This window comes from Gymnoscopelus braueri (genome assembly GCF_963280865.1).
Source record: "Gymnoscopelus braueri genome assembly, chromosome: 19".
NCBI classification, from domain to species: domain Eukaryota; kingdom Metazoa; phylum Chordata; class Actinopteri; order Myctophiformes; family Myctophidae; genus Gymnoscopelus; species Gymnoscopelus braueri.
Genome location: NC_137621.1, coordinates 32,942,441 through 32,964,918, shown reverse-complemented (window position 1 = coordinate 32,964,918; position 22,478 = coordinate 32,942,441). Strand labels below are relative to the sequence as shown.

At 41.7% G+C, this 22,478-nt stretch overlaps 1 protein-coding gene across 4 annotated transcripts in view; it reads right to left on the bottom strand.

The window, feature by feature from the left end:
* Nucleotides 1–21,026, bottom strand: part of pcnx1 (pecanex 1) — a 53,640-nt gene extending 32,614 nt beyond the window's left edge. For 2 of the 4 annotated variants that reach the window (XM_080415082.1, XM_080415083.1), the window contains exons 1-7: nucleotides 20,695–21,026; nucleotides 17,475–17,689; nucleotides 15,457–15,562; nucleotides 14,401–14,437; nucleotides 7,125–7,193; nucleotides 5,063–6,829; nucleotides 250–379 (exon numbers count right to left, since the gene is read on the bottom strand). In XM_080415082.1, coding sequence (XP_080271208.1) covers nucleotides 250–379; nucleotides 5,063–6,829; nucleotides 7,125–7,193; nucleotides 14,401–14,437; nucleotides 15,457–15,562; nucleotides 17,475–17,689; nucleotides 20,695–20,847 — 2,477 coding nt within the window. In that variant the 5' untranslated portion in view covers nucleotides 20,848–21,026. The remainder of the gene's footprint in view (nucleotides 1–249; nucleotides 380–5,062; nucleotides 6,830–7,124; nucleotides 7,194–14,400; nucleotides 14,438–15,456; nucleotides 15,563–17,474; nucleotides 17,690–20,694) is intronic. The other 2 variants (XM_080415084.1, XM_080415085.1) reach the window with 1 other exon arrangement.
* Nucleotides 21,027–22,478: the final 1,452 nt, after the last annotated feature.

The window sequence follows — 22,478 nt, the reverse complement described above, 5'->3', positions numbered from 1 at the left end:
TGATGGATGGAAATGAAAATACAGAGGGACAGAGTGGTGCCTGGTAGCATGCTAACACCAGAGCACACAGTAGAATCCTCATGTTCATTTATCTATTTGAAACTCTGAGTGTACAAGTGTAATTTGGTTATATTTGTACCTGCAGAAAACAGGTAGAATTCGTACTAGATTTGTGAATCGACACTGAGGATTGTACTGTGTACCAGTGCCAGAAGCCCCCCACCCCCAGCGTCGGCATGCACGGCGTACCTGAGAGGAGATCCGATGAGAGAGGTGGGTGGCGTGGGGTTACTCCCCGCATTGTGCCGCCTCCGCACCGCCTGCCGACGGAACGTGCTACGTTCTCGTCGAAACGTGACCGTCTCCTCGCTCCCCGGGGCTGTCATGGCGAGAGGACATGATTGGAGCGGTCAACATGGATGCTACCCCTCGTCCTCGTTTCTTTGAGGGGTTCTTAAAGGTTAAATAGGCTAGCTATTTGTGTTTTTGTTTTGTCTTTACCTTCCTGTGACAACAGTCGAAAAGCAAAATCATCAGTATTAATTTAACTGATGAGTGTAAAAATCGACTTACTTGGTCCATTTTTGCACTCAGGGTTAAATTGACACTGAGGATGAAGCCATTAACACAACTGGGCATTCTAGTCGTGTCATTTTGACAATCCATGAAAAAGGTAGTGCACGCACATATGTTGGTCCAGGTGCTTAGACAAACAAAGTATAATGAAAAAGAATAAAGTCTGCACACTGGTAGTTGCAAAAAGCTCCAGAATGTATTGCTCGTCAACGTTTCGGCCTGTTCAGGCCTTCATCAGGAGTCAGGACATATATGATATGATCATATATGTCCTGATGAAGGCCTGAACAGATCATATATGTCCTGATGAAGGCCTGAACAGATCATATATGTCCTGATGAAGGCCTGAACAGGCCGAAACGTTGACGAGCAATATTTTGCAACTACCAGTGTGCAGACTTTATTCTTTTTCATTTTGACAATCCACACACAAAACCTACAGTACACAGTAAAATCCTCAGTGTTAATTTATCCATTTCTAACTGAGAGTGTACTGTACAACATCAAATGCAACCAAATTGACCCGTAAGAGTCCATTTGGTTCTATTTGTACATTCTCTGTGTTAAATTAACATGTAGGATTTGACCGTGTATGCCCTGCACTGCACGGTTATCAACATAGTGAGGTCAGATGGTAATCGCCGCTTGGCTGCATCTCTCCTACAACCAGCCCAGAGACCAACACTCAACAAAATGTAAATCAAGCTCTTTTTGCTGCCAGCACAGGGAGGCAAGTCTGGGCACACCCCTGCCTCCAACATCCCAAAAGGAGCAAACCCAAGAGAGCCAAGACACAATCAACACTGTCAGCCTGACAGAATGTACACACAATACCTACAAGCCAAAGACCACATCCAGGACGTTAGCAAGCAATGTACTAGCCTGACAGCAGGGAGGATTTGTATTTGTGTACACATGATCCACACAAATTTATACTTTTATACGTTTGTTTGTTTTGCTGAAACACTTAAGCCCTATTTTGATCCACAAGCTCACAACAAGTCGCATCATAAAAAAAAGAAAGAAAGAAGTTCATCTATAATGACATGCCCAAAATAGAAATGCCACACTTAAAATGGTTCAACAAATCAATTATTTTCGAGAAGTGTCATCATGGTGAGACTGTGTAACCCTGCCTGGCGAAGGACCAGATCCCGTCAGAACCTTCTCTCCTGTTCCTATTTCAATGTCTGTCTCTCAGCTTTTCAACAGCCTGCTTCAATAAAGAAAAAAACATATTACCGTGAATGGACTGCCCATTCTTCTTACAAAAAAAAGAAAATGAGGGGGAAATAAACGTGTAATAGACACGCGGGCGGAGGCCCCTTATGAGAGGGTCTGCTGTTTGTCTAACCTTAAACACAAAGCGCACACTGTCCCATCATGCTAATGGTGAAACGCACTGGGAACGCTGTGCCTCGGTCAGGCCTGTCACTCCATGGAAACTCACCATGGGCAAGCCAAAGGAGCAAGGCAGACAACGTCTTATTCAGGCACTCAAGCACACAGTGGCAACAATGGGACAAAACCTGGAGTCTGGACTACACCCAAACCAGTTGGGAAATTTGCGCAATTATAGTCATTCAATTCAATTAAGATGGAAAGCGCAGTCATTCGGTGACACAGATGTGACACGTGGTGACTAAGGAGCTCACAATAGAAGCGTGTAGCATCTATAGGCTATGATAGATAGATATATTTTTATTATAGTGTCCTGCACCACAAGATGCCCAGCCTGTACAGGCTTACAAGACACTCACAAAATGTATATACACCAAGATACGCCACAAACAGAATACATAAGCATATCGATTGTCCAGGCTGTGAGTTACGGATACATAGTTATCCAATGCAGCTGCCATGCCTTCTCTATGAATTTTCCTATAACAAAAACTTCAACCTACAAATCTGGATTCTTGCTATGGCTATGCAGTTAGTAACTGCATTGTTGTCCTTTTCAACCAGTCTACAAATCACATGTGCAGATATACAGTGATATAGAGTATATTAATACGGTTTGCACAAGAAATGCTAACCTAAGCCAATAACCTCAAAGTCCCAAAATTGTTAAGTCTTCTTGCATTGATTTAAAAATATCAATATTAAACACTTAAACCTTACTGTATACACTTAGTTGACCAGGGTCCCCTAGGGGTCTACTTGGCCCTCTCTTTTTCCTCTACACCAAATCTCTTTGCCGGAAATAGTACTATCTGCAAGCTCGGCTATGTGTCGCAATAGCGAGCTTGTAGAGCAGCTATTTTCACTGAATGTTTGCCCCAGAATAGGGACGCAAGGGTTCATGTGGTTAACCACTTAAACCTTGAATATTTAGTTGACTGGGGTTGGGGTACCCCATGGCTCTATACCAGGGGTCTTCAACAGGGGGTCCGGGAACCCTAGGGGGTCCTCAGAGTTACTACAGGGGGACCGCCAAATCTTTGTGATATGATATATTTTTTTACATTAACCACCTGTACCCTAGCATCCCTTTAGCCAAAAATAGCCGATCTAGAGGGAAAAAAAGAGCAGACCAAGTGAAAAAAATAATAATCGGAAACACAATTTTATACAATATAGAGGGGGTCCCTGCTTCATCTCTCTCTCAGTTAGGGGGTCCTTGGCCTGAAAAACGTTGAAGACCCTATAGCTCTATACTATGTCCTACTCCAAATGTCTTCGTCAAGACTAGCCGATCTACAAGCTGAGCTCACTATCTATATCTAAATATACTGTATACTATATACACTTATAGTTCCTGTATTCCATCAACTACATGAGCAGCAGCCAATATCCTTACTTTTCACATCTCCCAATACATCCTGTAATATGTTTCCAGTATGAAATAAGCAATAACAATTATTCTATGAAGCATATTATTTCACTGCTTCCATTTTAAATTTGCTGCGTTTACAATGTGTAATTGAGGTGTTCCATATTGTCAATGAACAATACCAGGAATGATGTGAATCTAGAGAGAGGGCAGTGTGCATACCACAAGATACAATCCACTGAGAAGTAAGTATGTAGTGACAGGAATTTAAATGATTAAACCCTAAAATAGGGGTGTAACAATAGTCGTTATCACAATATTGCAATAACAAAAATGTCTCAATATTATGGTGGGCCTGTCGCGGTGTCTACAATAGGTATTCAGTATTCATTAAGGCTATTATTTTATACTTTGGCTATTTTTTGAAAAGAAAAATTGCAAACCCTCCCAAATAAAGATGTATATGTGTGTACGTATGCACGTACGCATGCATACATATACATATATATAATTAAAAAAAAGTTAGGTACACCTACTTACATCTACAATAGGTATTCAGTATTCATGCATGCTGGTGTCACGCACCAAGGGAGGTAGACCTACACACTCACAACACGTCGCAGGCTTGTGGGTGGGCTGTTTTCGGTGCAAGACACATGCTCCGAGCTTTGTATGGTAAATGGTAAATGGACTGCATTTATAAATTGCCTTTCTAGTCTTTGTGACCCTTCAAAGCGCTTTACAGTCAGTGTACTTCACATTCACACACATTCCCACACCGATGGGGGAGGAAACCCTGCAAGGTATCCACCTGCTCATCGGGAGCAGTTAGGGGTTCAGTGTCTTGCTCGAGGACACTTCGACACAAACCTGGAACCTTCTGATTCCAAGATGGCCACTCTACCTCCTGAGCCACTGCCGCCCCCCTGCGACATGATGCTACCAGCTTTTTAACGAGACAATGGCTAAAGTGACAGCTTCAAACAAGCACTGGATCTCATTCACCACAGATAGGTGGAATTCACATGCTACTCAGAGCTAGTCACAGCTCATGTTATAACACACAAATGAGAAAAAGATGTATATATTTTGTAATATAATAAATATCACTGTGTGAAATTCCATGTTCCACTGTCTTCAAACAACACTATTTATCACAGGAATAAAGGAAATCAAAGGCAAAATTGCTAAACTTGGAAGCAAGGCCAGCAACCAGACACATACTGTAAGTGCCAACTAATATAATCTACAACCCATCAGAAGCAATAGAAATCTGAGGATCGCTAAGCGATCGCAGTTACATTTTGGAAGGACAGCCCAAAATGTTATGACCATTCAAATTCCCCCAATACATTTTAGAGCTCACGTGTTTCAAATGTAACCGTTTCATCAAACAATAAGCATGCACACAGGAATCAGTGTGTTTGTTAGTGCAATGGTTCACAAACATTTTCATGTCAAAGACCCCCAAACTGATAAGTGTTTGGTCGCGGACCACCATCTGAAAAGATTTTGAGCCAGGGACCCCCGTAAACATTTTTCAGCATTAAGTATGAAACAGCATTAAGCATTAAGTATGAAATGGGGTTAAACTGGTTAAGCTGATTTTGATGCTATATTAACACATTTAGCTGGGGACCCCCGTAACCCCCTCAAGGACCCCTGGGGATCCCCGGACCCCACTTTGAGAACCACTGTGTTAGTGGTACCTACCCCGCAGGGAGCTGGCGGTGCCATCCTGAGGCTCAGTGAAGGCTGCCTGGCTGGGCAGGCTGTTCCTGGAGCGAGTGACCGACTCCAGCTGGGAGGCCCGACCCAGCAGGGATGCCGGGTCAAGAACCTCGCCTTCTTTGGCTTCCAGGTCGGACTTGGAGGTGGTGAGGGGCCGGGGCACAGCGGGGGCACCCAGGCGGTTGGGGTCGTTAAGGCAGGCCGCCGTGCCACTGTCCAAGCTCAGCACTCTGGCGTGTGTTTTGGCGCTGCCTGTGCTCGGGGTCCGTCGAGAGGCACGGCGTTTTGCCCCCGTGCGGCCTCCCCCTCCCCCTCCTCCCTCGCATCCCATCACAACTTTGGAGGAGGAGGAGCAGGCCGCTGCGTGGGCTGCAGTGTGCTTGGCTTTGAGGGCGCGGTAACGGCCCTCAGGGGAGTGGCAGGAGTGGGAGGTGGTGCTGGAGGAGCTGTCCGTGCTGAGGTGGTGGGCGGAATGGAGGCTGGAGGCACAGCTGAGCTCGCTCTGGTCACTCGAGTCCTCCTCGCCGCCTGCGCCCCCAGCAAAAACGGCACTGTGGGGCTTGGCCATGCCCCGGAGGGACATGTAGTCCCGGTGGCGGCTGGCATCGAAGCTGCTCGCCCGCTTCTTGCCCGTCCGCCGGCGGCTGCTCCTTCCCGCCTCCCCGCGGGATGAGGAGGACCGCTGTGCAAGACAGGCCGACTTGGGCCGCACGTCGTCTCTGTCCCGTTCTCGGGCGGGCGTCGTCGCGGCAGCCAAGCCATCGGCGCTCATCCTCATCCCGGGCTCGTCCTGGCATCCGCAGGGCTCTGTCGGCTCCTGGGCAGTGGCAGATGTTGGCACTTTGTCAGCAGGCTGTTTGGCCATCAGCTCATTGGCGTGAGGGTTTTTGTTGGCTTCCCGTGAGGGCAGGCCCCCGGCGAGGCCTCGGGCGCTGATGCTACCGAGGCTAGAAGTCCTGCCGCCGACGGGTATGGCAGAGGAGGCCTCCCCTCTGTCCCGAGTCCCCCGCTCGTCCCCTGATAGTGACAGGAGGCTCTCCACGTGGGTGGAGCTGGTCTGCTCGCTGTGGAAGCTGCTGACGGTACTGTTGGTGTCTCGGTCCGTGCCACTGCAGTAGCTTTCCGTGGAGCCACTACTACGAGTGCTCAGGCTCCGAAGACTGTCGGCGCTGCGCTCTCCTCCGTGGTGGGACTTCCCACCTCCAGACCCTCGCCCCCCACCGCTCACATCCACCTGGTACAGACCAGAGCTGCCCTCCCCTGCCTCCCTGGAGGCGGAGCGGGCTACTCTGCGTGTTTCCTGGTGTCTCTGGTAGCACTCTGCCCCCGAGGTGGAGGCGACTGCTTGGTCTTGCTGGTACGGCCGTTCAGCCCCCTCTTTGTCTCTGTCTCTAGGAGATTTACCGGTGTCCAATTCGCACACCGGGTCGAGGCCTCCTCTCCTGGGTGGAGGGTAGAGAGAAAAGTCTGGCAGGGAGGGGTCGGGGAAGGCCGAACCTGCTGAACTAGAGGTGCGAGGCAGGCCCCGCGATCGCAGCTCCTTCCTGAAAGACTGAGACTGCGTTGGTGCGTGAGTGGTCAGCTCTGTGTCGCCGGAGGAGTGCGATTGGCTGAAGTGAATAGCAGCTGAGCTACAGAGGTCGCCCGACTCCCTGGTCAGCTCCGGGGGCCCCAGAGAGGTCGAGGGCTGCATGGAGGCAAAGGAGTCGTTGGAGACAAGGCAGTACATCTTTGGGTCTGACATCAAGTCTTGAGGGATAGAAAGAACATTAAAGGGCTTTATTTTATTGAAAACAAAGAGTCAAGTACTTTTGTTTTTGTTTACTGCCATATAAACATAATACAGAACATTAGGTAAATATATAGTCACGCAAAGGATGTGCACAGCTGTACCCAACAATAAAATACACAAATCAATTAGACAGAGCCTGTTAACCTATGTGCTGAGTACTACTGTGGTGCCAAATGTGACAAGTTCCCAGAGAGAAACAGATGTCACAAAATGTCAAAATAACACTGCTTTGTGTTTGTCATTAGTCATTACCATGATCATGGCTGCAGCTCTGAACCAGAGTCAAGCTGAGGTCATCTGAGTTCTTCTCCACATCTCCTCCTGCAGACAGGAACAGAGTAATGATGAATGGATACTTGCATTCATATATTCAAGCATCCATGCATACTGTTCCGTCCTTGGATTAATGAAACTTCCTCACTCACTTTTGCTCATGGACAACTGAGATGTACACTAGCATCATAATAATTAGAAGCCTGCTTAGGGAAACTGCTGCAAATGTTTTACCATCGATAGATTGTATATTCCTTAGATATTCACTGTAGACCGACTACATATTTATGCATATTCCCACTCTGTAGCTTAATGTCAGCCCACATCATACCGACCGTCAATAGCCTGTACATCATGCACAATAGTACAGTGGTTACCTGTTCGTTCATGCGCGATCTTCAAACGGCCGCCTATTGCCGCCTATTGGACCTCAGAGGTACCTAAACATACCTTTAAAAGTTGACGCCCACAGAATCTTAGCGCCTCCCATTGCAAGGATTAGAACGTTTAGTGTGGCCGTTCAGCCACCAGGTGGCGCTTGGTATCAAAATTAAAAAAAGTTAAAGTACTCATTATAAAGAAAGTCCTGTTTCACATGTTATGTTAAAATTGAAAATAGCAGATCTACAAGCTTACAACATGTAGCTTAGTTCTGCTATTTTTAAAATAGACAATGTTTATATAAGGCTGAAGTGGTTAATGTATGTTTTGTAATAATAATCAAAATCTGCAAAGTAATAGTAGCCTAACTAGTTTTCAAACACTGCGCATTGCATCCGTCTGTGTGTTTGTGTGTGTGTGTGTGTGTGTATAAAACATATTTTGAAAGTAGCAGATCTACAAGCTCACATTGCCACCCCAAATGTAAATAAAGTATTCAATGAAACAGTCTTATATAGCCGGCCGTTAACACCTATAGAACAATAGCGAATGTAACAACCCCACCCATGCAGCTCAGCCCTTGTAAACCTGCTCTGTAGGTTTGATGTGTAAACCGTCCTAATGTGACAATTAAACCTGATTTTAGTTTGCTTGATTTTACTGTATAACTAAAATGAAACGAAAATAGCACCTTTCACAACATGAGTGCAGCTGATAAATCCCATTTTACTGCCATTATTTTTAACTGATTTTAAGACAAGTTGTCTGATTATTTTAAGTATAGCCTACTTATGTGGAACTTTTTTGTTGGATTTTACGAGACATCGTCAACAACAGCAGAGGCACTGTTTAAGCTGTTAAATGATGTATTGGTCAGATTCTCACTGCCAGTAAGCAAGTGCAGAGGACAATGGCCCTATAGGCTACTGTATATTGATCACATGAACGCCACACAACAGCCTAATAAATGTTACCATCTGATTTATTTTCAACATCATCTTTTTACCTGGTAAACGTGAGCAATGTTACAGCCTTTCCAGGTTATTAGTCTATTATTTGCTGGCGGGGTTAAACCTTGTAAACATTACACATTACGTTCAGCTGATCCATCGTGCAATAGTGGGACTCGCTTTCAGACAGATCAGAATGATGTTCAAGTTCTCTGTCAGTGTCAAGGCATTGCGGCCGGGCCGACAGCTGTAAGTCTGGACGAGAAGTTAAACTCCGATGTTGCCAGATTTTGTGAGAGAAATAAGCAACCAGGTCTATGAAAATAAGCCCAAAAGAAGCAACTGGCACTTAGGCCATTATAAGCACTTTAATTAAACCTTTGTGAGCTTGTAGATCTGCTATATTTAAAAACAAATCTTGTAATAAAATGTGGAATATTTGGAAGATTTTTGTAATTTGTTACTCTACACCACTGTAAAATGTTTGAAAATACACTGTTTAAATCACTAATTACGATTCGAGTTACGATCATGCTCCTTGCGTGGGATTCGAACGCGGGCCGTAAAATTACTGGCCGTTAGTGTTAACCTCTACACTAACTGGGCTGTCTCATTTACAAAGGAAACAATTAGGATATATACTACACAGCATGTGTGATGCGAGAAAAAATAATAATATATAAGACTGTTTCATTGAATACTTTATTTACATTTGGGGTGGCAATGTGAGCTTGTAGATCTGCTACTTTCAAAATATGTTTTATACACACACACACACACACACACACACACACACACACACACACACACACACACACACAGTCGCACAAGATGTACTTTGTAGATGTTACAATCTATCTTTAATAATACTAATTAGATGTGGTGTAAAGTAAGTTATTTTACTCCACTACAATTATTTGAAAACGAACTAAGCACATAGTTTGATGCCAATACTTTGTATCTGTATAGGAGTAATATACTTTAATGAATCAATGTATTTACTTACTTGTAACAGAGTATTTTTATATTGTGGTAAAAAACGGGACATTCTGCAATAGATTAATATTACATATTACTTTTTAGTTACTTAAAAAAATAAAATAATTGAACAATTAAATAATCTAGATTTTGTATTATTATTATTATTATTATTATTATTATTATTATTATTATTATTATTATTATTAGCCCACAGATTATTTTTGGGACAGAGATGGCAGATGAGCAGGCATTTAAATTATAAGATTTAAGGATTGTGAATTACATTAATGTATCAATGTATTTACTTAAATTAATCAATTCATAAATAGACATATACCTTAATGTAATGTAATCTAGAGTAATTTCTTTCCTCTGCAAACATTTTAGCTCTCTTATGCCACCTACTGTCCACCTACTGTATTACAGCGCAAGACACACCTCCAAGCCATAGCCACACCCCCAACCTTTCACAACCTAGGGTTAGGTGAGTCCTGGTAGGTACCTTTCAGAGACTGGGGCGTATAGGTCAGCAGGTAACCACTGTAGATCGATACCTATATTACTAGCGATGTAAATAAAGCAGTTGAACAGTGTACATCATTAAATATTAAGACAAGACATAAAATGATCATAAATAAAAGGTATACAAAAGAGAGCACTCTTGGAGATACCCTAAATATTTGGATATCATGAGGCTAACCTTTGAAGAATATGCTCTCCCAGAGGGATACTATACAGTACATTATTTGTGAATAACTGGTTGTTTTGTGATGGACATTGTGAGTAGATGTAAGCTCTCGGGGGAAGAAGATTAAAAAGCCAAAACCCCAGCAGAGCCCTTGTTCTACTTCAGACCACTTCCTGTCATCAGAAACTGCTGGTTAATTAGAATGGCATCGAGCGGCCTCACTGAATAATTCACACAACGCAGCCGCCTTGCTCTGAAACTCTCAGCACAATGGACCCCAAAGCACCGCTGTCAGAGACTTCCTTTATTGTCATATTCTGCTATTCTGAAATACTGAAAAATAAATAAAAGACCCCCCAGAGAACATCTCCCTCACTGGTGTTTGCAGTGTGTTGCGTTTTGTGGAGCCAGCATTGCTTAGCTGTATTTAAAGTGGCAGTGTCTTGATGTGTCTAGAGAGAGGTCACAATAACAACGCTGAGTCAGAACACATCCCCTGGGCAGTGGAGGCCATAGTGGTCAGTGATGTAGTGATCCGTCTAAGACAACATCAATGCACTGCACAAATGTTTCACAAGAAGATACAGACTTGTGCACTTACATACCTGTGCACTTGCATGCAGTGCACTTACTGTACATAATATGCAGTGGTGGAAAGTAACTTAAATACATTTACTCAAGTACTGTACTTAAATACAATTTTCAACACTTTTACATCTACTCCACTACATTTCATAGGCAAATATTGTACTTTTACTCCACTACGATTATTTGAAAACTTTAGTTACTAGATTTGAATAATAATCTACAAACTATACATTAACCACTTCAGCCCTATTTAAACTTTGGCTATTTGAAAATAGCCGATCTACAAGCTCACAATGCGCCGCCATGCCGAAGCGTTGTGAGCTTGTAGATCTGCTATTTTCAAAATATTGAATGCATTTTATACATATGATACCCTGTGAAACAGGATATTCTGCATAATGAGTACTTTTAATGTTGGTAATTTAAGTATACTTTGATGCCAATACTTTTGTACTTTTACTCAAGTAAATTTTGACATGTAGCAGAGTATTTCTACATTGCAGTATTGATACTTTTACTTATAGTAGGTTGTGCTAACCACAAAAAATGGCCAAATCGTTACGCGGCGGATAAAAGCATGAAATTTGATACAGATGTCCCTTGGGTCATCCTAAAACATCCTAGAAGGGGTGCCCAAAAAAATCTTAAACAGGAAGTGAGTTATGGACAAAATTCAAAATGGCCACTTAAAGGGATATTTCACTTTCAAAAAAACGTTTGGTCATTTTATCATCTACTCAGGCTTTTGTGAGCCCCCCAGACTGTTTTTAAGTTGCTTGATTCAGTATTTAGATATTTGATAATCATTTTATCAGACACGCCCCCTTCCTATACAAACCCATTATAACTTCAAACTAAATTTTTAACCTGTTAGATTCATCAAAAACACCCGTCCTTGGTTCTGCTGACTCACCCTGCCCTCCTAATACGTGAGGGGGCCGTGTTTTTTCCGATTACTTTTTTCATTTAATTTTTCTAATGTATTGATTTTTTTTCATTTTCCAAAAAAAAAAAAAAAAAAAAGTGAAAAAAGTTATCGAAAAAACACGGCCCCCTCGCGTATTAGGAGGGCAGGGTGAGTCACCAGAACCAAGGACGGGTGTTTTTGACGAATCTAACATGTTAAAACTGGAGTTTGAAGTTATAATGGGTTTGTATAGGAAGGGGGCGTGTCTGATAAAATGATTATCAAATATCTAAATACTGAATCAAGCAACTTAAAAACGGTCTGGGGGGCTCACAAAAGCCTGAGTAGATGATAAAATGACCAAACGTTTTTTTGAAAGTGAAATATCCCTTTAAACTGTTGACCGTTGACTCAAAAGACACCAAAAGAATGTCCAAAAAGCATAACATTTGGCACATATGTCCCTTGAGTCATCCTAAGACATCCTAGAAGGGGTGCCCAAAGGAATCTGAAACAGGAAGTGAGTTATTGATGAAATTGAAAATGGCCGCCTAGTGTTGTCGATTGACTCAAAAGACAACTAAAGAATCTCATAAAAGCATACAATTTGGCATACATGTCCCTTGGGTCATCCAAAGACATCCCAGAAGGGGTGCCAAAAGAAATCTTAAACAGGAAGTGAGTTATTGACAAAATTGAAAATGACCGCCTACAGTGTTGTCGATTGACTCAACAGACAACTAAAGAATCTCATAAAAGCATACAATTTGGCATACATGTCCCTTGGGTCATCCTAAGACATCCTAGAAGGGGTGAAATGATCTGAAACAGGAAGTGAGTTATGGCCGTGTACAGTGTTGACAGATGATGCAAAAGACACTCATAAAAAATAATCTCATAAAAGCATGAAATTTGGTACAAATGTCCCTTGGGTGATCTGAATGCATCTTAAGGGGTGCCAAAAACAAGTTTTAATAGTCTCTCAATGGAAAACACTCCTCCCCCACGGGCTGCACTGCTACAACATTCAAATCGAGCAGTTTGCCAATCTGGCATTTGGTCCAGAAGCCTGAAAGCTATGCAATCTCTACCATCTCCTGACAAATATGGATGGATTAAAGTCGCTGATTCGTGGACACCTTTATGGACACTCTTGCCAGAGGCTGCCAAAGTTTGTAGAGAACTCAAGTGTGGCTGCAAAGCTAAGCCCTTCTGTTCGAGAAAGTGTAGATGCCGGGATGCTGGGTTACCTTGCAGAGCATTATGCCAATGTGCTGGTAATTGCGAAATGGCACACATGAATACATGTAGTTACTAAACACTAATCACAAAAAAACAGTAATGATCAAGAAGAAAATACATGAGAAGATAGAGTGTAAAACCAGCAAGAAGATGTAGAGTGCAAAATAAATAAGATGCAGAGAGTAAAATAAGAATATGCAGAGTAAGATAAGATGCAGAGTAAAATAAATAAGAATATGCAGAGAGTTAGATAAATAAAGAAGATTCAAAGAGTAAAATAAAAAAAATAATGCAGAAAGTAAAATAAATAAGATGATGTAGAAATTAAAACAGAAGGTAGACTACAAAATACGGCAGGTTATAAACTGCATAACCTGTCGTATTGAGTCTGCATAATATGCAGACTGCCGTGGTCAACTGTTTAAACAGCCATTTAGAATTTCTTCAACATGGTCCCTTCCTAAAAAGTTTAATAAACAAGCAAACAAACAAATAAATAACCCCTTCTAGGATATATTAAGAAGCACTCAATGTACGTACCAAATGATACACTTTTATGACGTCCCTTTATGTTTTCTTTTGTGTCAACTGCTTTAGGCGGTCACTTCCTGTTTAAAACCTCTTTGGGCACCCCTTGTAGGATGCGTTCAGATCACCCAAGGGACATTTGTACCACATTTCATGCTTTTATGAGATACTTTAGGTATCTTGCATCATATTTCACACTGTAGGCGGACATTTTCAATTTAGTCAATAACTCACTTCCTGTTTCAGATTATTTTGAGCACCCCTTCTAGGATGTGTTAGGATGACCCAAGGGACATATGTGCCAAATTGTATGCTTTTTGGAGATTCTATAGGCTTTTTGAGCCAATTGCCAACACTGTAGGCGGCCATTTTCAATTTTGTCAATAACTCACTTCCTGTTGAAGACTTTTTTGGGCACCCCTCTAGGATGTCTTAGGATGACTCAAGGGACATGTGTGCCAAATTTTATGCTTTTTGGAGATTCTTTAGTTGTCTTTTGAGTCAATCGACAACACTAGGCGGCCATTTTCAATTTGGTCAATAACTCACTTCCTGTTTCAGATTTTTTTGGGCAACCCTTCTAGGATGTCTTATGATGACCCAAGGGACATGTGTGCCAAATGTTATGCTTTTTGGAGATTCTTTTGATGTCTTTTGAGTCCACGGTCAACAGTTTAGGTGGCCATTTTGGATTTTGTCCATAACTCACTTCCTGTTTAAGATTTTTTTGGGCACCCCTTCTAGGATGTTTTAGGATGACCCAAGGGACATCTGTATCAAATTTCGTGCTTTTATCCGCCGCGTAGCGATTTTTCACTTAGCACCCCCTACTATTAAGTAAAACAATTTAGTACTTTTTCCACCATTATATACCTGTGCCACTTGCATGCAGTGCACTTACATACAGCACCTGTGCACTTGCATGCAGTGCACGTACATACATGTGCCACTTGCATGCAGTGAACGTACATAGCTGGTGGTCATAGTTACCTTTGGCTGTTGTTGCTCCTCCGTGGGTGGATCCGATCTAAAGAAGACAAAAACCCTTCATAAGTCAAGCCATGTATTGTTAATAAATCTAAATGTCCCTGTGCAATTCCTAAAAAAAAGGTGCTCAGGTAATTAACAGCTCATTTAAGGACGAATACTTCCACGGGAGTGGGGGAGAGCGTATGTGTGTGTCTCTCTGTGGGAGGCACAACGACAAATGAATATAGTGTTTGATCACAAAAACAGGCCTTTGCTTCTTCACCATCATTACAGAGATAAGAGTTTGGGCTTCTCTCTCTTCTTATGTAGGTGCACAGCAGCTGAGCAGAACACACCAGATGATTAGCAGCTCAAGGACACAGAGCGCCAAGACTGGGAACACGGCACCCATGGGGATTTCGAGGTTAAATATATCTTGCAAAATAAAACATCTTAATAACACAGAATATTAAAAGCAGAAAGCAATCTGCTGACAGCAGTATGCATGCATTTCAAAGCTAAATGAGAACACATACACCAAATGCCCCCCCGCTATAATAAATGGACAGGAAGCTACATAAACTTCAACCCTAATCCCTGTGTGATATGCTACAAGGTTAGTTTTGTACGAATGTAAATGTGTGTTACTTTTCTGGGTTGCAGTGTGAGTTGCACACTGAAAATTTAAGGCACAACTTCTTCAGAAAGATTGTTTCTTCTTGGACCCAAAGTTGATTTTATTAAAAACTATCACAAAATGATAATAATCCTTTACTGATCACATAATGGGAAAAGGACAAAAATTAGGCGGCTTTCTGTTCAACCACAATTCTAGTTTACACGTTGCATTAGCACACAAACCTGTAACCTAGGGTAGACTAAACAACAAACTGAAGATTATTAGCAGTTACTGATCACAAAGGTTTGAGGAACAAGTTAGCGTAACATTCTGAGCTACAAAAAAAATAGCAGATATTAAGGGACGAAAGAATGTGAGACAAATTACAAATCAAAGCACTTGTTTAGATGTACTGTAAATTAGAGACATTTGTTGAGAGCTGTCATTCCTCTATTTACCTGGTGGTTGGCATCCATGCCAGCATAGGAGTTCCTGGAACTGCAGTCAACAGGCGGGGTCTCTTCCCGGATGAAGTCTGCCATCTCAATACCCCCTCCAGGGTCCCTGTGAGGTAATACACATAGGATGACACACCTACACGTACAATACACACGTGAAAACATACACGGATATGCAGGCACATACGCAGACGAACAGATGCACGCAAACGCAGATATTCAAACATGGACTGACACACATGCACACAGACGGAGACACGCAATCACATGCACACACAGCTAGATACACACAGACAATTACCTAGCACATCAACATTGCACCTTCTCTGTGGAAGCGCGGACAGACAGCACAGAGAGAAATGTACTATTCAGCTTGTTCAGAATCTACCATTCACACAGGAAAGTAGGTTTTAATCATCCCTTTAAAACACATTTTATAACACAGGCTTATGCTTTTCATGACACGTACATTTGAAAAACTATTTTAAAAAAAAGGAAGAAAAGGTTCCATGTAGACTTTCTCTGGGCCTAAATTTAGCCCGGACGTGCTTGTTTAACCAGTCAGTATGTCGAGAAAAAAAAAAAAGTTGCCAGGGATAGTCTATAAATCATTTCCATATGCCAGAAAATGTTTCTTAACAGGTCAAACCACAACACAAACATTCAAAGCAATAAACTGCACTACACGGTGTGCACACATAATATGAGAACAGAGTCTGGGCAAAGGAGACTGTGGGAAGGAAGGGCGAAAGAGATAGAGGAGAGGGGGAGCATGAAGGATGGTGGTATAATAACACCTTAACCACTTAAGCCATCTAGTCTACATCGAATCGCTTTGGCAAAAATAGCTGATCTACAACCTCACAACGCGTTGCAACATGATGCGTTGTGAGCTTGTAGATCTGCTATTTTTGGCAAATAATGTTCCCCCAGAATATGGATGCTGGGGTTCAAGTGGTTAATCAATTTCAACAAGCTTGTCTGCTCTACTGTAAACTCCCAACAACCTGGAATGCAACTCCAGATGTGTAGGCAAAGCTACGACTGACTGCCCCTGCGGTCGAGGGGCTCTCATTCTTGTTGCTTTTCCACCTCTCTCTCTCAGCATCCTGCTAAGCGCTCCCTCTGGAATGTGAAAATGAGTCACTTCTCCAAGGCCCGGGCAGTAAAAGAACCCTGGAACCTCACTGGCATTCAGCTCCTGCACAACAAGAACTGGGGACCTTTACATAAAAACAAGACAACGGCAGATTGCCATTTACAGCTGGCCTTGAATGTCTAATGTGGAAGGTGAGGTATTGATTTGCTCTGTGGCAGGCTTTATTTTCATGCGCCATGACCAGAGGACAACCCTCTGACCCCAGAAACTCAACAGATACTGAAACTCACGATTAGATCACCATTTAAAGTGACTTGACTCACACTGACAAAATCCACACTTGTGCTCCATTTAGGACAACCACTGACCAGACATCTATTCACTGATCAGACATCTAATGCACAACACTCATACATGGCCTGTTTACACAATACTATGCCAGCTGTCCCATTATCATCCTCTTAGGAGTTAATGACTTCTCTGAACTCACTTTTGCTTCACATTTTGGGGGATCTGTTCTGTGTGTTTCCAAGTACCACTCGAAAAGAATCAAACCCACAATTTTTTTTTTTACCAAAACAAGTCCATCTGCATTTCTAATAGAAATTGATCCTATTTGGCAGATTTTCCTAAAAACACAACATCATTAGTTAAATATCGGTAGTAGTGATGCGATAAGCATCACTTTCAACACCTAGTCTTGCTCACAGTTTGTGATGGATAACTCAATGTCGATGGCACTTAGTCCAATCTTGCACTTTGTAAAGCACTCTGGATAGAAGCGTCTGCTAAATGCCTAAATTGTTAAATTTAAAAAAATATACATCCAGGCTCAATGCTAACACCAAAAATTGTACGGTACTGACAAGTCATTACTTTTACTACCCAGCCTTACAGGCTCTGTGACACAAGACCTTACCCTGGGCCGTTGCTGTCCTCTTGGCGGGTGGCACTGCCATCGTTGACCCCCTCTGTGCCAATCCTGATGCCCTCTGTCGCCTTGGCCCGGTGCTCCACCACCTCCCCCTCATCCAAGGCATAATGGAGGCGGTAGTTCACCGTTTTCAGCAGCAGAAACATGACAGCAATCACCCCACAGTAGATCCCCACGATCACCATGGTCGGCGGGAGGGCCTGGATTGGAGAGAATTTGATTTGTACAGTTTAAGCATTTGGTTGAGACTCCCATCCAGATCAACTCAAGTTAGTAGTACATTTTATTTCGGTCCATTTAAAAAGAGCAGATATACATACATACAGTTAGGTCCACTAATGCTAGTGGCACCGAAAAGGAAACAGTTTCAAACATTGGTTTAACTAAACTGAAAACATCTGACAAATTGAAAAAATTAATCTAAGCAAACATGTGAGTGAAGAAATTGTTATTTCTGCGTCTTATCTCAAGGACACTTTCGATAGGACTGTCCACTTTTGCTGTATTTCCAGCCCAATTGTTTTGGAAATAGCAGTGAAGCCTCAAATGATGGGTTACCAGCCAAATAATTAACTAACGTTCTACATTCATAGTAAAAAGGTGCCAGCATTTGGGCTGGTGGCTGGTGTCAATTCCCCTGGTTATACGATCGTCTGGTCTCTCAAACCACTAAGATCAACACACTGCCATGGTCACAAATCAGAATCCCCTTAATTTGTAGCACAAAAATTGTACCATGTAGAGCTGTTTGTTTGGGTGACATTGCTCCAAGAACATTTTCAACACTCGTGTTATGACATAAGAGCATCCTGACAAACAAAGAGTACAGGGACAACAGGACCTCAAATTCAGAGCAACCCAAAAGCACAAGCTGAACAGTTCTTCTTAGATAATTTACCATCTAAACAACATGAAGTCAACATGAAGTCAATGGGGAATGAAGAAAGATTTTAGAAAAAAGGTAAAGACCACCCACACTGTTGAGAATTCCCCTTGAAAATGTCTACATCATTTATCAACAGTGGATAGACTAGAATGACTAGCAACAACTGGGGCCATTTTAGCTGCATAATCACAGCAGCTGAGACAAAAATACAACTTATATCTATTGTTTAAAGGTAAGTTCACATACAGCCAGACAGACATATGACAGAGATAATGTAAAAAGATATCCGAAAAATACACGTTATGAATAATAGACCTCGTCACTCAAGTGTGTTGCTAGGAACATCTTGGCAGCTACTGATATTCACAAACACTGCGACAGGAAATAAACTTGGAAAACTTTGAATGTTTATGTTGTCAAGTTAAGTGAATTAACTTTGCAGTTTATTAATCAAGTACACGATCATCATTCAGGTGCTCGTCTGGCAAACCACAATGTGACTTCACTCTCTTTTCTGTAGGCTTGCTGCTCAAGAGATACCAGCTGCATTAATAGCTGCCACTATCAGGACCAGCACCACTCAAACATGTGGCTCAATTTAAACCACAGAGCCAACCCATGTATTTATTTCCACTCCGGAAATAGGACAGAAGCCACACTCAGATTTGGAGCATTAGCTTCTAATATAAGGAGGAGTTCGTATATTGGTGTATAAGCTATTTCCTTCCCAGAGTACATTTATAGTCATATATAAAAACAGACATCACTCAGCTTTGTAGCACACTGACACTGGTGGTACTCACCATTTTTTACTTAAATAAAAGTAGCAATACTGCAATGTAGAAATACTCTTTTACAAGTACAATGTACTTGAGTAAAAGGACAAAAGTATTGGTATAAAAATGTACTTTAAGTACCAAAAGTAGAAAGTACTCATTATGCAGAATGACCCATTTCACAAGTTTTCAAATGTACACAAATCGTTTGAAAATAGTACTTAAGTACTAAATTTACTTAGTTACTTTCCACCACTGCACACTGATAGTATCTTCCAGTTATAGTCTCAGATTTTTTGGCTGCAAGCAAACAAATCCTGCAAATCCTAAAGGTCAGCTATTATTGCGCAATATTTTTGGGTCAATTAATATGTACATATTGTGCAAAAGGAATGTCATTACAAAGGGGCCCAAAACAAAGCAAAGCATCCAATCTTCTTGTTCAGTTTTTTTTAATTAATATATATATATATATATATATATATATATATATATATATATATATATATATATATATATATATATGACAGTAGCCTAATAGACGTCTATTAATAGTAAGCTGCTGTTCATATAAAAATACGTTTTAAAAGACATTAGTGTAACCGATGGACTCTCTATTAACATTGGCAATTGTACAAGTCAGTTCTGACAGGCGGCAAAAAGGATAAGATAAAGGAATTGGGACAATAATCTTTGACAAAACTATAGGAATATATCCGCCGTTCGTTTGAAAAAAACAAAACAAAAAATAATTGAAACAAAAGAGCCCCTTATTTAATCCTATAGTTGGTGAATATGGGACACTTAAAAAGAATTACGAGATAATTCTCTATTCTAAATCATGTTTTCATGTCTGACCTTGTGGTTTTGTAACAGAAAGAGAATTGAAACATGTAATGTTACATTTTGTCACATGAAACGCTACATTGTTTCCGTTCCACAGAGCCACCCGTGTTGCCAGGTCTAGCGAGAGAAACAAGCAACCAGGTCTATGAAAACAAGCCCAAAAGAAGCGACTAGGCCACATGAGCACTTGAAAATTGCCGCTCTACAAGCTCGCGACGCGTTGTGAGCTTGTAGATCTGCTATTTTCAAAGAAAATCTTGAGGAAAAGAAGTGTAAAATGTGTAATATTTTAGGAACGTTTAACACCACAAATCTGGTATGGGGTCCCAGCTAGAACAAAACATTTTCAGTTGTGGGGGGTCCGCGGGCAAATACATATTAATTTAGGGGTCCTCGATATGAAAATGGTTGAGAACCACTGGTTTAAACAACATTTAGGAAACAATAAGCCTAAAAAATATGAAACTACACTTTAAAAACAAGACCCCCAAAAAAACGCAACCCGCAACAAACCAATATTTACAAGCAACTTCACAGAAAAACAAGCCAAAAGTCGCTTATAATAACCAGACATGGCAGCACTGATAGCGACCATTAATATCCTCGGGCAGCTCTAACGGGCATATATTGCTTTCCCTACGACCAGATCGCAAATATATAAATATATGTACATAAAGCGGTTTAAGATCCCACTCACCATGTACAGTGTGAAGGGGAAACAGAGCAGAAACAGCCAGATGTACAGATGCAGAGCGTTGACAAACGTATTCTGGTGGGGGTCGTAGTACCAGCCGCCTGTGACTGAAGCCCAGACCCCTTGTCTGAGGATCTGAAGTGTTTGAGAGCCCATTGTTTTATCCCCTTCGAATCTGGACAGAAACGACGAAATAAACGGGGCTTGACACACGAAGGCTAATCGTCGTTCAACATGACGAGGAGCCGTGCTCTGTTTCCAGACATTGTTGGCCTGAGAATCCCCACTGCAGCCATCTTCTTCTTCTCTAGTCTCTGAGTCTGCAGCTAAACAGCCAGCTGGGGCACTGTTTTTACTTTAGACCTCCACGGAGGCGTTATCGTGGATGAGAGCGCTCCTATCCTGTGTTGCCAGGTTTTGTGATAGAAATAAGCAACCAGGTCTAGGAAAACAAGCAACTTAGGTCACATGAGCACTTTAAAACCTAGCATCGGCCATTTGAAAATAGCCAATCTAAAGCTTGTAAGATCTGCTATTTTCAAAAACTCTTGAAATAAAATGTGGAATATTTGGAATATTTTTTATATATAACACAAATGCTCCCTGGCACAAGCACAAAAACTTTTTCATGAAAATATTTTGAGAACCACTGGTTTAAATAAAATCTTTTTTTGGAAGCAAGCCTAAATAATCAACTACACTTGAGAAACAAGCCCAAAAAAAAACGCAACCCGCAACTACCACTTGTCACTATGAATTGAGTACAAAAGAACCCCAATTGAAACAAGCCATTGGCTTTCTTGTTTAAAAGAAAAAATCCTATTTAGTTAACCTTTTGTATTTGAACTGTACTTTCATGTGCTATTTTCTGCAAACCTCTAAATAAAGTATTCAATCAATCAATCAAACAAACCAATTTTTACAAGCAACTTTACAGAAAAAGAAGCCCAAAGTCGCTTATAATAAGCGGACATGGTAACGCTGTTCCTATCCCACCACGCCCTGCGAGCGAGTTCTTCTTCGCGGCCTGTGAATTTAGGTTACTACTTCCCCCACATAGCCTATGACTATAGCCATTAATATTCATTTCTGTGGATCGATTTCAGACACATTAAAGGTGAAAAACGGCCAACATAAATATAAAATCACGACGCAAACTGACGGAGAAAGGAGAATTGCATTAATATTAAATCCAGCCTAGGAGTAACATAATTAATTAGATACAAACTTAGCTAAATGGTGACCTCTTGTGGTGATTGTGATCTGCTGTCTAATGTCTATTGTTTATTCCAGGGGTCTTCAACAGGGGGTCCGGGACCCCTAGGGGGTCCTCAGAGCTACTATAGGGGGTCCGCCAAATCTTTGTGTGAGAGGATTTTTTTTTTTTACATCAACCACTTGAACCCTAGCATCCCTATTCTGAGGGGAACATTAGCCGAAAATAGCAGATCTACAAGCTCACAACGCCTCGCAGCGCGAGGCGTTGTGAGCTTGTAGATCTGCTATTTTCGGCCACGAGGTATAGGAGTTGAGGGAAAAAAGAGAAGTTTAATCTGAAACACAATTTTATACAATATAGAGGGGGTCCCTGCTTCATCTCTCTCTCAGATAGGGGTCCTTGGGCTGAAAACGTTGAAGACCCCTGGTTTATTAAACTAGACAGATAAAGCAATTATCATACAACTACACAACCGGTAGTGCTTATGAGTCAAGAACGCTACACCATTACGGCACGCCATCACAATGATTTCATACCAAATTAGATTAAATGTACACAAATATTAGAT